Source organism: Schistocerca serialis, chromosome 9 (assembly GCF_023864345.2).
Source record: "Schistocerca serialis cubense isolate TAMUIC-IGC-003099 chromosome 9, iqSchSeri2.2, whole genome shotgun sequence".
NCBI lineage: Eukaryota > Metazoa > Arthropoda > Insecta > Orthoptera > Acrididae > Schistocerca > Schistocerca serialis.
In genome coordinates, this window is record NC_064646.1 from 19,971,655 (window position 1) to 19,988,272 (window position 16,618).

The following is a 16,618-nucleotide window of genomic DNA, read 5'->3' on the forward strand; positions in this document are numbered from 1 at the left end:
CAGCGTGATTACCTGTAAATTCCACATTAATGCAATAAATGCTAAAAATGATGTCCGTCAACCTCAATGCATTTGGCAATACGTGTAACGACATTCCTCTCAACAGCGAGTTGTTCGCCTTCCGTAATGTTCACAAATGCATTGACAATGCGCTGACGTATGTTGTCAGGCGTTGTCGGTGGATCACGATGGCAAATATCCTTCAATTTTCGGCACAGAAAGAAATCCGGGGACGTCAGATCCGTTGAACGTGTGGGCCACGGTATGGTGCTTCGACGACCAATTCACCTGTCAATAAATATGCTACTCAATACCGCTTCAACCGCACGCGAGCTATGTGCCAGACATTAATCATGCTGGAAGTACATCGTCATTCAGTCATGTAATCAAACTCCTTGTAGTAACATGGGTAGAACATTACGCCCGCATCTCGTGGTCGTGCGGTAGCGTTCTCGCTTCCCACGCCCGGGTTCCCGGGTTCGATTCCCGGCGGGGTCAGGGATTTTCTCTGCCTCGTGATGGCTGGGTGTTGTGTGCTGTCCTTAGGTTAGTTAGGTTTAAGTAGTTCTAAGTTCTAGGGGACTTATGACCACAGCAGTTGAGTCCCATAGTGCTCAGAGCCATTTGAACCATTTTTTTTAGAACATTACGTAGGAAATCAGCATACATTGCACCATTTATATTGCCATCGATAAAATGGGGATCAACTATCCTTCCTACCACAATGCCGCACCATACATAAACCCGCCAAGGTCGCTGGTGTTCCAATTGTCGCAGCCATCGTGGATTTTCCGTTGCCCAATAGTGCATACTATGCCCGTTTACGTTACCACTGATGGTGAATGACGCTTCGCGCTAAACAGAACGTGTGCAAAAAATCTGTCATCGTCCCGTAATTTCTCTTGTGCCCAGTGGCAGAACTGTTCGCGACGCTCAACGTCGTCACCATGCAAGTCCTGATGCATAGAAATATGGTACGGGTGCAATCGATGTTGTTGTAGCATTCTCAACACCGACGTTTTGGAGATTCCCGATCTCGCGCAATTTGTCTGCTACTGATGTGCGGATTAGCCGCGACAGCAGCTGAAACACCTACTTGGGCATCATCATTTGTTGCATGTCGCGGTTGACGTTTCGCATGTGGCTGAACACTTCCTGTTTCCTTAAATAACGTAACTATCCGGCGAACGGTCCGGACACTTGGATGATGTCGTACATGATTCCGAACATCATACATAGCACACGCCCGTTGGGTATTTTGACCACAATAGCCATACATCAACACGATATCGACCTTTTCCGCAATTGGTAAACGGTCCATTTTAACACGGGTAATGTATCACGAAGCAAATACCTTCCGCACTGGCGGATCTGACGTCCCCGGATATCTTTCTGTGCGGAAAATGAAGGATAGTTGCTATCGTGATCCACCGACAACGCCTGACAACATGCGTCAGCGCATTCTCAATGCATGTTCGAACATTACTGAAGGCGAACTACTCGCTGTTGAGAGGAATGTCGTTACACATATTGGCAAATGCATTGAGGTTGACGGACAGCATTTTGAGCAGTTATTGCATTAATGCGGAATTTACAGGTAATCACTCTGTAACAGCATGATTTCTCAGAAATGATAAATTCACAAAGGTACATGTATCACATTGGAACAACCGAAATAAAATATTCAAACGTACCTACGTTCTGTATTTTAATTTAACAAACCTACCTGTTACCAACTGTTCGTCTAAAATTGTGAGCCGCATTTTTGTGACTATTACAGCGCCATCTAACACAAAGCGAAAAAAGTGGTCCAACTAAAAGATTCATATTTCTTCACGTACTACACGAATATTTAATAAAAACTGGGGGTTCCTATTTAAAAAAGCGCAGTTGATTTCCGTTTGACTTATGGCAGCGCCATGTAGTGGGCCAATCATAGCGACATCTGGCTTCCCCCTTCAAGCTAGACAAGTTTCGTTCTTTGTAGTTTTTTCGTTTGACGCTTATTTCGTGAGATATTTGGCCCGGTCACGACAATAGACCACCCTGTAGAAGACAGCTACCAGTGCTTTCGACAATTTTCTTCTTTGGACTGTAGCTCATTGTCTGTGTCAAAATATCGTCTTCATAGCCATCGGTTCATTTGAACAGAGATGAACCTCAGGGGTAGCCAATTACGGGCTGTATTGTGGGTGATAAACATGTACCATCGAAAATACTGCAGGAGCATCTTCATTGCCCCTGCAGAGTGCGACCGAGAACTGTTGTGTAGAACGAACCGCATGACACTTATCTTACGTGGATTGCATAGCTTCAGGCGAAATCTTTCGCCAGGCCCTCATACTCGGCGGTAGACGTTAATTTCTAGCCCTATTTACGTTCTCACTGTGAGCTAAGAACTGAAAAGAGCGACATGATGCGATCGACGGGCGTACTAGACACAGTGCCCAACTCATTTGTGCAAAGCTTCATCAGATTTTCACTGTATTTTCCATTTCGCGACCTATCGTTCCTTACTTTCCGAATAACCCTCGTATTATGATGCCGCAGGGCAGTGTCGTAGGACCGCTGCTATTCACAATATGCATAAATGACCTTGTGGATGACATCGGAAGTTCACTGAGGCTTTTTGCGGATGATGCTGTGGTATATCGAGAGGTTGTAACAATGGAAAATTGTACTGAAATGCAGGAGGATCTGCAGCGAATTGACGCATGGTGCAGAGAATGGCAATTGAATCTCAATGTAGACAAGTGTTATGTGCTGCGAATATATAGAAAGAAAGATCCTTTATTATTTAGCTACAATATAGCAGGTCAGCAACTGTAAGCATTTAGGACGGCCGGGATGGCCGGGCGGTTCTAGGCGGTACAGTCTGGAACCGCGCGACCGCTACGGTCGCAGGATCGAATCCGGGGGCATGGATGTGTGTGATGTCCTTAGGTTAGTTAGGTTTAAGTAGTTCTGAGTTCTAGGGGACTGATGACCTCAGAAGTTAAGTCCCATAGTGCTCAGAGCCATTTGAACCATTTGAAGCAGTTAAGTCCATAAATTATCTGGGAGCAGGCATTAGGAGTGATTTGAAATGGAATGATCATATAAAGTTGATCGTCGGTAAAGCAGATGCCAGACTGAGATTCGTTGGAAGAATGCTAAGGAAATGCAATCCGAAAACAAAGGAAGTGGGTTACAGTACACTTGTTCGCCCACTGCTTGAATACTGCTCACCAGTGTGGGATCCGTTCCAGACAGGATCGATAGAAGAGATAGAGAAGATCCAACGGAGAGCTGTGCGGGTCGTTACAGGATCATTTAGTAATCGCGAAAGCGCTACGGAGATGATGGATAAACTCCAGTGGAAGACTCTGCAGGAGAGACGCTCAGTAGCTCGGTACGGGCTTTTGTTGAAGTTTCGAGAACATACCTTCACCGAGGAGCCAAGCAGTATATTGGTCCCTCCTACGTACATCTCGCGAAGAGACCGTGAGGATAAAATCAGAGAGATTAGAGCCCACACAGAGGCATACCGACAATCCTTCTTTCCACGAACAATACGAGACTGGAATGGAAGGGAGAACCGATGGAGGTACTCAAGGTACCCTCGGCCACACCCCGTCAGGTGGCTCGCGGGGTATGGATGTAGATGTAGATGATGAACAGAGTAGAGCAGTGGCACGGGGTACCCTCAGCCGCGCCGATAGGTCCGCAGCCTTGAAACGGGCGCAGCCCGTCTCGCCGGGGCCGGGCCGTGTTACGTCAGCAGCGCGTCCCCCCAGGCCGCAGTAACGCGCCTCAATTGGCGGTCATTGGCGGCGGCGGTCAGGGAGAGGTGCGACTGGGTGACCGCCCGGTGACGCACGAGAGCCAGCGGCCGCTGCCGATGCTGCCGCAGGAGTGAGCCTCTCCTCATGCTGACAGCAGTTTCTCGAAAACGCTCCTGCACTGCTTTCGATTTGAGCGTTCGAATGCACACGAAATACGAGGTTTGTCCCGAAAATACGTATAAAAAGTTGAATAATAACTTTGTTTTACAATTATTCGGGTATTGCAATATGGTCTTCTTCAAAGTACTCGCCCTGAGACGCGATACACTTCTGCCAACGCCGTTTCCGCTGTTGATAGCATTGCTGAAAGTCTTCAGTTGTGATGCTGTTCAGTTGCCGTGTCGCTTTCGCCGTGATGGCTTCCACATCTCCCAAGCGCCGCCCCCGAAGCACCATTTTGCATTTCGGGAACATGAAGAAGTCACACGGGGCTAAATCGGGTGAATAAGGCGGGTGGTCTGTCACGGTGATTGAGCTTCGGGCCAAAAACTCCCCCTTTTGCCAACTACGGTCGAACTCGGGACACACAAGCTCTGAGACGTGTAAGAACTTCAACGTAAAAATTTCCGTTCACTCTGTGGCCGGGAGGGACAAATTCCTTGTGAACAATGCCCCTAGAATCAAAGAAAACAATCAACATTGTCTTCACGTTGGACCTTGATTGTCGTGACTCTTTTTGTTCTCAGTTCTCCTGCTAGTTTCCATTCCTTGCTTTGAGATTTCAGCTCCACATCGATTTCGTAAAGCCAGGACTCGTCTCCAGCGATGACTCGGTTGAGAAAGTCGCCTCGTTCCTCTGCTTCCAACCAATCCTCACAGCACTCAACCCTCTTTGCTTTCTGTTCTGACGTCAAGAGCTTCGGTACGATTTTCGCACACAATTCCTTCATTTCAAGTTTTTGTGTCAGGATTTCGTGAACGATTGTTTTGGGGACTGACAGCTCGTCAGAAATCATTCTGACTGTCAATCTACGGTCTTTAAGAACACAAGCCCAAATTCGTTCAACATTTGCATCAGAACTCGATGTCGACAGGCGTCCTGGGCGAGGGTCACCGTTCACTTCTTCTCGGCCATCCCGGAACCTTTTTAACCACTTGTTCACGGTTGGTTCCTTCAGAGAATTGTCTCCGTAAACCTGTTTCAAACACTCAAAAATCTCAAGGCCATTCTTGCCTAGCTTTGCAAGAAACTTGATGTTGACGCGCTGTTCCTCAATCAGAGAGAGCTCCATGCTGACGGCAGGTGAACAAGTTGCCGCACGCTCCCACCTTCACGCAGAGTGCTCTGACTCGAACTGAGCGTTGATGGGATTGATTACAGCAGTAGTCAAACGTGGCGGTGACTCCAACTTGTAACATAAAGACATTATTCAACTTTTATACGTTTTTTCCGGACAAACTTCGTCCATGGAATCTACCATCAATTCAAAATAATTGTTAGTGGATTCTGCGACGTACCTACACCACCTTCCATAAGTTTGGAAGCACCACGATGCGGAGCAGGGTGGGAGCGACCTGTGTGAGGTGTTCGTTAGGATATAGAAAAATATTCTCAAACAACTACTAATAATGACACAGTATTGTACAGAATATCACTGTATACGTTGTGTCTTCAGTCCTGAGACTGGTTTGATGCAGCTCTCCTTGCTACTCTATCCTGTGCACGGTTCTTCGTCTACAAGTACCTACTGCAACCTACATCCTTCTGAATCTGTTTAGTGTATTCATCTCTTGGTCTCCCTCTACGATTTTTACCCTCCACGCTGCCCTCCAATAATAAATTGGTGATCCCTTGATGTCTCAGAACATATCCTACCAACTGTCCCTTCTTCTAATGAAGTTGTGCCACAGACTCCTCTTCTCCCCGATCGTATTCAATACCTCCTCATTAGTTATGTGATCTACCCATCTAATCTGCAGCATTCTTTTGTAGCACCACATTTCGAAAGCTTCGATTCTCTTCTTGTCCAAACTGTTTATCGTCCACGTTTCACTTCCGTACATGGCTACACTCCATACAAATACTTTCAGAAACGACTTCCTGACACTTAAATCTATATTCGATATTAACAAATTCCTCTTCTTCCGAAACCCTTTCCTTGCCATTGACAGTCTATATTTTATATCCTCTCTACTTCGACCATCGTGAGCTATTTTGCTCCCCATATAGCAAAACTCCTTTACTACTTTAAGTGTCTCATTTCCTAATCTAATTCCCTTAGTGTCACCAGACTTAATTCGACTAAATTCCATTATCCTCCTTTTGTTTTTGTTGATGTTCATCTTATATCCTCCTTTCAAGACACTGCACATTCCGTTCAACTGCTCTTCTAAGTCCTTTGCTGTCTCTGACAGAATTACAATGTCATCGGTGAACCTCGAAGTTTTTATTTCTTCTCTATAGATTTTAATACCTACTCCGAAGTTTTCTTTCGTTTCCTCTACTGCTTGCTCAATATACAGATCGAATAACATCGGGGATAGGCTACAACCCTGTCTCACTCCCTTCCCAACCACTGCTTCCCTTTCATGCCCCTCCACTCTTATAACTGCCATCTGGTTTCTGTACAAATTGTAAGTAGCATTTCGCTCTCTGTATTTTACCCCTGCCACCTTACATAATGGAATACGCTGATATTGCTTCGTTTTATGCAAAGTGACTCTGCCGGTCGGAGTGGCCGTGCGGTTCTAGGCGCTACAGTCTGGAACCGAGCGACCGCTACGGTCGCAGGTTCGACTCCTGCCTCGGGTATGGATGAGTGTGATGTCCTAAGGTTAGTTAGGTTTAATTAGTTCTAAGTTCTAGGCGACTGATGACCTCAGAAGTTAAGTCGCATAGTGTTCAGAGCCATTTGAACCAAAGTGACTTTACCTGCCCAAGCAGATCCAACAAACACTCCAGGTGGCTCCAGTAGTAGGCACGACTTTGTAAAGGTACGTTGTTTACGGTTCTGTTCCGTTCGCACAAAGGAAGGACACGCCGCAAAAGTGGATAATACAAGCAGCGAAAATAACACAAAACTGTCTCAGAGTGTCAGACTGCTTTCGACTGTCACTCAGTTATTTTTTGTTTATTCAGCGCTAGTGCACTCACTTCAAACGTGTGGCCCGTGAGTACCGGGAAACAGTTAAGAATCTGGACCACTTACCATATTAAACTCTACAAATAATCCAGCTTTGTCAACGTCAGTGTAATAAAAAACGCGAGACTTAATCGAGTAACGTCTGGGTGGCAACTAAAGCAGCCAGTAAGAGGTCACTGTGTATAAATTAGCACAGTACGTCCTGAACAAGGCAAGTAAATTAGATCAGCCCTTCCCCTCATTGTGATAGCGACGGAGCGTCGGGTCCAAGTGCCATTACGAATGTAGGTCATTGAAAAACTTTCGCACTTCAACAGCAATTTTAATTAGTGTGATATGTAGTCAGACTGTTGTATTCTGATCTCTCGTTCAGCAGCCAGCGCAATCCGAAATTTGTTTCTCCTGTTTCTTTAATCTGAAAATAACTCTTGCATCATTATACAAGCGGGCCTGTGTGGCCGAGTGGTTCTAGGCGCTTCAGTCTGGAACTGCGCGACCACCACGGTCGCAGGTTCGAATCCTGTCTCGGGCATGGATGTGTGTGATGTCCTTAGGTTAAAAATGGTTCAAAGGGCTCTGAGCACTATGGGACTTAAGTTCTGAGGTCATCAGTCCCCTAGAACTTATAACTACATAAACCTAACTAACCTAAGGACATCACACACACACCCATGCCCGAGGCAGGATTCGAACCTGCGACCGTAGCAGTCACGCGGTTCCAGACTGTAGCGCCTAGAACCGCTCGGCCACATCGGCCGGCCCCTTAGGTTAGTTAGGTTTAAGTAGTTCTAAGTTCTAGAGGACTGATGACCTCAGATGTTAAGTCCCATAGTGCTCAGAGCCATTTGAACCTTTTTTTTTTTTTCATTATACAAGGGGCAGGTTTCTTAGCCACTTGCGGGTATTACTTTGTAAAGTCGTTGAATGGCGCTGAGTCAAATGCATTTTTTGAACAAAATTAACTCTCTGAAGTTTTACGAGTCACTCATACTCAAACATGGATCTATCTCCGGTAAATTTTTATAAATATAAAATTATGTATCAATTAAAGTCATTAGCATCTGTGCAAGTGGTATTTTCTTGAACATCACTTGACAATTGAGCAAAATTTTCTTTGAAAATTCTTCCAAGAGGGGAAAATATTCGATCTTTTCATCTTTCGCATAGTCTATCAAAAATATTAATTCTCTTCACAGAACTTTCCCTCACGTTGAATATCGTTTCCGTTCTTCTCTGCAGTACTCTATTGTCTTCCTCAAGATTTCCAAAGTTTTCGAGAACATACGCACATTTCATTGGCCAACACTCTCTATGTAAAACCATCGACTTTTCAACGATAGGATCAATGCATTCATCTACATCTTCAGGCTTTCCTATTCTTTGCACTTCACTCTGGGACGTCTTGACTGCATGGACTAGACTCATTGTAAATAGATTCTCTTTTGTTTCTTCCACCTCAAAACGCAATCTGTGCTGTTACAATGGGGCGCTGTTTCCAGTATTCTTTTTGTAAACTGATTAATAGTCTAATTACTTAAACATATGTAGACCTGGCTGCTACACAGTAAGTTATGTGTTCTTCCATGTGGTTAGAGGCTCAAAATAAAGTGCTGAGGGCGTTGTGGCTCTAGTTCCACAGGTTCAGTATATGGCATAGTGATAGAATATTGTCTTATTTTGTTTACTACGTTTCTTTATTCTTCTCTTTAACAGTTTTTCTAGATGTTTGCTTTTATTATCAGCATTATTACTAGCTGAAAAATATCATAAATTCTAAACGTTTTACCACTCTCATGTTATGAAGCCCAATGCGTTAATACGCCCTTGAATAGGCACTCTTCCCTTCACAAACTTTATCAGTAAAAGTACCGCCTCAGATGCATGTTTCTTCCATTTCACAAAAAGATCTGAAATAAGGGTCATTGATAGGTAAATAATATGGTAAATAATAAGAGCAGAGCTAAGGATTCAAACCATTCTTAGTACCTTTACTTTCTCTACCATTAACTAAAGAATACTATGTGATCGACATTGTATTGATAACCTGGTTTTTGTTCTTTTTCGGTGACGCGGAATTACGTATGATAGACTCCTAACACTGGATATGGTACAATGAGAACTGACACCTCAACATGTTAAGTTCGCACCTGGGCAACAGATACCTGCAATGTTCCACCCAAATTTGGTATTTAAATGAACTGTGACCGTTTACACACAAATGAATGCGCTTGTAACGTATCTAAGAAATTGTTTTACTGTAAAAAAGACATTGTAAAATATTTATAATGTAATGGAGGCCTTGGTACACACTGTTCCTACGCCGTGTAGAGGTAATATTAATGATATTTTCTGTATGATTCAAAATGGTTCAAATGGCTCTAAGCATTGTGGGACTTAATATCTGAGGTCATCAGTCCCCTATTCTTAGAACTACTTAAACCTAACTAACCTAAGGACATCAAACATATCCATTCCCGAACAGGATTCGAACCTGCGACTGTAGCAGTAACGCGGTTCCGGACTGAAGCGCCTCCTAGAACCGCTCGGTCACATCGGCCGGCTCTGTATGAAATATTAGTAATTTTGTGATGATGTATTGTTTAGTGGATGTCACTAACACTTTTGTTTGAATAATTTTGGTTGGAAAGAGCAAGAAGTTTTCGAATTTAGCTATGAAGGACCTGATTTTATATGTATACCTGTCCATTTGACCTTACGGACATAGTTTGTAGTGTAAATTTAATGCCAACTGAAAGTTTTTATTGCGGTTCTGCAATTATTATTGCTTTAAATATCATTTACAAGAAGATAATGAGAAATTTAAGTACTTTGCGTACCAGTTTGAACTACTATGAAGAAATAGTACATTAAAAAATTCGATCTTTTTTTTCATAAGAAGGCGTTATGTTTTAAATTAGTTAACAGTAAGAAAACTGTGGTAATTTTGTTAACTCAGTTAGCTTAACAGACATCAGATATTTTTTATCAGTTTTCACTTATAAAGGACAATTGAAAATTAACATATTAATCTTGCAAAAAAAAGAACGACAAAAGGTATTTCTTTATTGTGTGGGAGAGAATTACGTTTGCTGTTAGATGCCAATGATTCAAGTCTGAACTGCGCCATATTTTGATTAACGTAAATGAAAAAATAAATAAGATCGAGTTGACCACCACTACTACAGGTGGTTGACGGGAACTAGCGGACGCTAATGTAAACTGACAGTCTCATCATAACTTTTAAAAACTGTGAAAATTGCTGAATATTTCAGCACAAGTGTTCCAGTATCTACTGGCCTTACGTAACGATGTCTGACTTCGAATATTTCATCACTAGTTGTAATAGTAACCAGAGATATGCAGATAAACAAATTTCTTCAATAGACGTTCCAAAAGGATAGCTCACTAAAGCAAAAAAAAAAAAAAAACAGATACTGAATTATTATTCTTTTATCAGTTTTTCCTACCAACATACCAGCTTATTTAAATATGGAAATCAGATAATTTTGAATGTGGTTTGAGGTTTTGTAAAAGATTTATCTTTTATGTTTTATGAAAGATTAGACAAAGCGCTACTGTTGAAAGGCTCTTGAAAGGCTCTTCCTCTGCTGTTGCTGCCTTTTCTGCCCCTATATACAACCAACTCTTTGTGCGTCATGAAGAAATTTTTCTCTGTCTAGAGTGGCCACAAAAAGCTTTCGTACCGTATATTTTCAGTTCGGAAACCAAGGTGTCATGTCAGCAGGGATGTAGACGAGTATATGATGAGAGTAATGTAGAGATTTTGAACAAGATGGCAATGTGCCGTTAGATGGAAGAAAATTGCATGATCTCACAATAGGTTAAGTACATTCTCTCCCACTCACGAAATTACTTTAATCGAACAGGAAGTGTAGTAACTAGCTTGTTTCTTGTTTACCAGAACGGAAGAGAATTGGCTGGCAGCAATGCATTTCCGGTCTTGAGCTTGATTTATAAAAATATAAAAACACAGCATAAACAAGGTGAAACGGTAATATAGGAATAGTTTGTAAAATTATTGAAGAGTATGATTGTACATTGAAGACAAAATGATTATTGAGTTACAAATAAAAAAGTTCGTAGTAAATTTTACAAGAAGTAAGAATTACTTCGCTATTCTAAGTTGTGAACCGCACTGGAAAAAGTAAACTGGGAGCTAGACATGGTATGTTGATGGAGTTGGTGGATAGAATCACCGGAAGAGTAAATAGCAAGAGATATGGTACTTGGAATAGTGGTGTCTAAAATGGAGGCCAGACAATAGTTACGCAGAAACGGAAAGTAGAAGGGTACATAAAATGACAAAGGATAGGAAAGAATGTGTTAGACTGTGTAGGAAGGATAAATGTCAGAATGGATTTTGTAGCTTAGAAGGGGAACCTGTGGAAGTTACAATGGATGCCGAGGGTGCCCAGATATGGTCGTAGGGTTGGTTTGGTATTGACAAGACAGCGTTTATGGTTTGGTTCTTAGTAGAAGGGGTGGCAGTACGGTCAAGGAAGTATGAAGATTTTAAATGGTAATGAGGAGGGAGAGGAACTGGACGAGTTGGTAAGGGATCCGAGTGGGGGAGAGAGAGCGGACGTTGTAAGGAAGTGGAGTGCGTGGCGCTCGAATATTTTATGGTTTTAGGAAACAAAAGAAAAATTCGGAGTAGGTATTAAAATCCATGGAGAAGAAATAAAAAGTTTGAGGTTCGCCGATGACACTGTAATTCTGTCAGAGACAGTATAGGACTTGGTACAGCAGTTGAACGCAATGGAGAGTGTCTTGAAAGGAGAATATAAGATGAACATCAACAAAAGCAAAACGAGGATAATGGAAAGTAGTCGAATTAAGTCGTGTGATGCGGAGGGAATTAGATTAGGAAATGAGACACTTAAAGTAGTAAAGGAGCTTTGCTATTTCGGGAGCAAAATAACTGATGATGGTTGAAGTAGAGAGGATATAAAATGTAGACTGGCAATGGCAAGGAAAGCGTTTCTGAAGAAGATAAATTTGTTAATATCGAGTATAGATTTAAGTGTCAGGAAGTCATTTCTGAAAGTATTTGTATGGAGTGTAGCCATGTATGGAAGTGAAACGTTTACGATAAATAGTCTGCACAAGAAGAGAATAGAAGCTTTCGAAATGTGGTGCTATAGATGAATGCTGAAGATTAGATGGGTAGATCACATAACTAAGGAGGAGGTATTGAATAGAATTGGGGAGAAGAGATGTTTGTGGCACAACTTGACTATAAGATGAGATCGGTTGGTAGGACATGTTCTGAGGCCTCAAGGGATCACCAATTTAGTATTGGAGGGCGGCGTGGAGGGTAAAAACCGTAGAGGGAGACCAAGAGATAATAATGAGCGTATTGCATTGGTGGCCGGCAGACCCCTCGCGGGGCGGTTCGGCCGCCGCTCCAAAAAATTCTTTAACGCTACTACGGCGACTTGCGAGTGAATGAGGATGAAATGATTACGAAAGACACCCAACACCCAGTCATCTCGAGGCAGAGAAAATCCCTGACCCCGCCGGGAATCGAACCCGGAACCCCGTGCGCAGGAAACGAGACCGCTACCGCAAGACCTCGAGCCCCGGACAGCAAGAGATGAATACACCAAACAGATTCAGAAGGATGTAGGTTGCAGTAGGTACTGGGAGATGAAGAAGCCTGCCCGAGATAGAGTAGCATGGAGAGCTGCATCAAACTAGTCTCAGGACTGAAGATCACAACAACAGTAATATCTGAGTAGAATGGAATTCCACCTGTCGTTGGCATAGTCGAGAGTGGGTCAGATCAATGGTGAGTATATGAGCACAATGGTGCACGCATCCAATCCATGTTTCTAGCAGTTAGAAGTTTCAGACCATTGTAGGGCTTCTGTTGGATGGTTATTAGTGCGATTGACATAGCATGTAATGTCCGAGGCTTACAAGGAGAAGGCACGTCGGTAGGGTCGGGGATTTGTCCGAAACTTTGTGTGGTGAAGGAGGACCCCTAACATCTCACGTGGTTAAAATATTAGGACGCACTACCCGGAAAATCCCGGGAAAAAATCTATTCAAAGTTTCTTAGGTGCAGTATGAGTATAAAATGTTAGCGCATTGCCGAGGCGCCGTCTGGCCTAGATGTTTAGGGCTCGGACTCTTACGCTAGAGGTCTCGGGTTCGGTTCCTCCTTCGGCACTTTTTTTTCCTTCTGTATCATTTTCTTTTGTTATTCCATCAATTATTCAGCAAGTTTCTCAAACCTACATTATCTTTAACAAATTAGTTACATTATTGAATAACAATTATTTTCTTTTTGTCCAACAACACAATTCATGGCGATGGGTTCTCCATTTTTCATTGTAAAGTATATGAGGAGAAACCTTGGGTTTTTAATCAGAATAGCAAAGTCGATTGGGAAACATATAATAATTATAAACAAGAACCGCAGTGGTAATTATCGTAAAAACAAACAAAGCAATCGTTTTTGCGACATCTTGCGCAACATATGAAATCGGATTTTTTACAGTCACAGGGCATCTGCAATAAATCTGTACAAAAACATGTCCCATTAACATTTACGAAAATGTTTTGAGTTTCTGATAATTTTGAGGCAAACCAGGAATATTGAATCACGTCTCAGAATATTCGTGACGATAATTGATGGTGAATTAAAGAATGAATTTTTATGCAGTCTTCCCGGGAATTAATTTCACGATTCTCCTGTAACAATGCACTGCAATTTTGCGAGCAACAGAAGGAAAAAAATGTGCGAAAGCAGGAATCGAACTAGAGACCTCTGGCATAACGGTCCGAACGCTAACCATGTAGGCCAAACGGCGACTCAGCAATGGACTAACATTTTATACTCATACGGCACCTAAGAAACTTTGGGTCGATTTTTCTCGGGATTTTCCGAGTAGTGCGTCCTAATATTTCAACCACGTGAGGTGTTAGGGGTCCTCTTTCACCACACAAAATTGCAGACATATCCCTGACCCCACGGTCGTGCCGTCTCCTTGTTAGTCAGAAGTATTCTAGGATGTTGTCAAGATAGGACGGACTTAGATGTTTAGAGAGAAGTCATGGGGTGGAATCTTTGTTGACTGAATCACTAATGAGCCGACAGTTGGGGCACGGTCGCGCCCTGGGAGGCGGCCCTCACCCCTCCTGAAGCGGCGATGCGCGGCGGCTGCGGCGGCGGCGGGCGTCGGCAGGTGGCAGAGTCTGGTGGTGCAGGTAGCTCGGCTGCGTAGGCCGCTGCCGGGGCACACGCAGTAGTTGCACGCCCGCCGGAACACCTTCCCGGGTCGGCACGTCTCCTCGTAGGCGCCGAGCGCGTTGCCCGCCACTGTACAGACACACAAGTCGCCGTGTCACATCTGAAAAATGGTCGCAGCCGCTGCACGTCTTACTGGGCAGCTGGTGGACGCCCGCACCCCAATGGGCACAGGCACCTCATCAAGCTACATCTACAAAAGGGGTGCAACTACTTCATATCTTACTGGGCATCTGCCAGACCCCCCACTCTCACAAACAATTCACCAAGCCACATCTAGAAAATGGGTACAGCTGCTGCACCTCTTACTGAGTACCTGTCAGACTCCCCCCTCCTCCACTGTGCACTCACAACTCGCCAAGAAACATCTACATCTGCGCTACGATAAAAAAAACATGACATACGAATAAATGTTAAGCGTGAAATTTCGTGGCAGATTAAAACTGTGTGCCGGACCGAGACTCGAACTCGTGATCTTTTCCTTTCGCGGGCAAGTGCTCTACCAACTGAGCTGCCCCATCCTCACAGCTTTACTTCTGCCAGTACCTCGTCTCCTACATTCCGAATTTTACAGAAGCTCTCCTGCGAACCTTGCGGAACTAGCACTCCTGAAAGAAAGGATATTGGGGAGTTATGGCTTAGCCACAGCCTAGGGGATGTTTCCAGAATGAGGTTTTCGCTCTGCAACGGAGTGTGCGCTGATACGAAATTTAATGGCAGATTAAAACCGTGTGCCGGACCGAGACTCGAACTCGGGACCTTTGCCTTTCGCGGGCCAGTGCTCTACCAACTAAGCTACCCAAGCACGACTCACGGCCCATCCTCACAGCTTTACTTCTGCCAGTACCTCCTCTCCTACCTTCCAAACTTTACAGTTGCTGTCCTGCTAACCTTGCAGAACTAGCACTCCTGAAACAAAGGAGCACTTGCCCGCGAAAGGCAAAGGTCCCGAGTTCGAGTCTCGGTCCGGCACACAGTTTCAATCTGCCACGAAGTTTTATATCAGCACACACTCCGCTGCAGAGTGAAAATCTCATTCTGGAAACATCCCCTAGGCTGTGGCTAAGCCATGTCTCCGCAATATCCTATCTTTCAGGAGTGCTAGTCCTGCAAGGTTCGCAGGAGAGCTTCTGTAAAGTTTGGACGGTAGGAGATGAGGTACTGGCAGAAGTAAAGCTGTGACGATGCGGCGTAAGGCGTGCTTGGGTAACTCAGTTGGTAGAGCACTTGCGCGCGAAAGGCAAAGGTCCCGAGTTCGAGTCTCGGTCCGGCACACAGTTTTAATCTGTCACGAAGTTTCATATCAGCGCACACTCCGCTGCAGAGTGAAAATCTCATTCTGGAAACATCCCCTAGACTGTGGCTAAGCCATATCTCACCAATATCCTTTCTTTCAGGAGTGCTAGTCCTGCAAGTTTCGCAGGAGAGCTTCTGTAAAGTTTGGAAGGTAGGAGACGAGGTACTGGCAGAAGTAAAGCTGTGATGATGGGCCGTGAGTCGTGCTTCGGTAGCTCAGTTGGTAGAGCACTTGCCCGCGAAAGGCAAAGGTCCCGAGTTCGAGTCTCGGTCCGGCACACAGTTTTAATCTGTCACGAAGTTTCATATGAGCGCACACTCCGCTGCAGAGTGAAAATCTCATTCTGGAATATTAAGCGTATTTCGTAAGAAATAAATTTCAGGACCATAGCAAGGAGATTTCAGAGAACAAAAACTAATCTCAATATTATGTGAAGAATACTGCAAATTTTTAAACTGGCATAACGAAGAGAAGCACCGTGTAAATGAACATACACTGACGATCTAAGTAGTTACGACCACTTACTTAATAACGTGTTGGTCCATCTTTACAACGCGCTACAGCAGTGATTACACAGGACATGGATTCGACAAGTCCTTGACAGATTTCTAGAGTTATGAGGCATCAGATGTTTATGCAAGGCTACACAATTCCTATACGTATTACAGGCCAGTGGTTTGTGAGCGTGAACTGCTGCCTGATAGCGTCTCAAGCGTGCTTCGTCAGTTTGAGATCAGGTGAATTTGGTGGAAAAGTCATCAACTTCATTATCACGCTCCTCAAATCAGTGTAGCGACGTTCAGGCTTTCTGACACTGTCAGTTATCCTCTTGAAAGATTCCATCCCTGTCATCACAGACATGAAGCTACGCCGGTGACTACATTAATGTTCAAGCAGCCCAGAGCTGTATAACTTACACATGTTCTTGGGGCGAACTCTGTTTCTACATATTTTTGTAAAAGCCAAAGTCGCTTGATTTTTAAGACCTTTATTCCAATTACTAGTCTTTTAACATAGTTACACTTTGTTCTCAAAATGTCAACGACACATGTATGTGAAAATACACGCAATGTGTAATGCCAGTCTGAAGACGACAGCACGATTCCGTCGAAACTAGTAATTGGAATGAAGCGATCTT

At 43.8% G+C, this 16,618-nt stretch overlaps 1 protein-coding gene across 1 annotated transcript in view; it reads right to left on the reverse strand.

Annotated features, from left to right (window-relative positions):
- The window catches only part of LOC126418885 (pacifastin-like protease inhibitor cvp4), a 122,535-nt gene that overhangs the window by 30,509 nt on the left and 75,408 nt on the right, over positions 1-16,618 (reverse strand). The window contains exon 2 of the mRNA XM_050085892.1: positions 14,070-14,255. Within this exon, the coding sequence (XP_049941849.1) occupies positions 14,070-14,255 (186 nt within the window). The remainder of the gene's footprint in view (positions 1-14,069; positions 14,256-16,618) is intronic.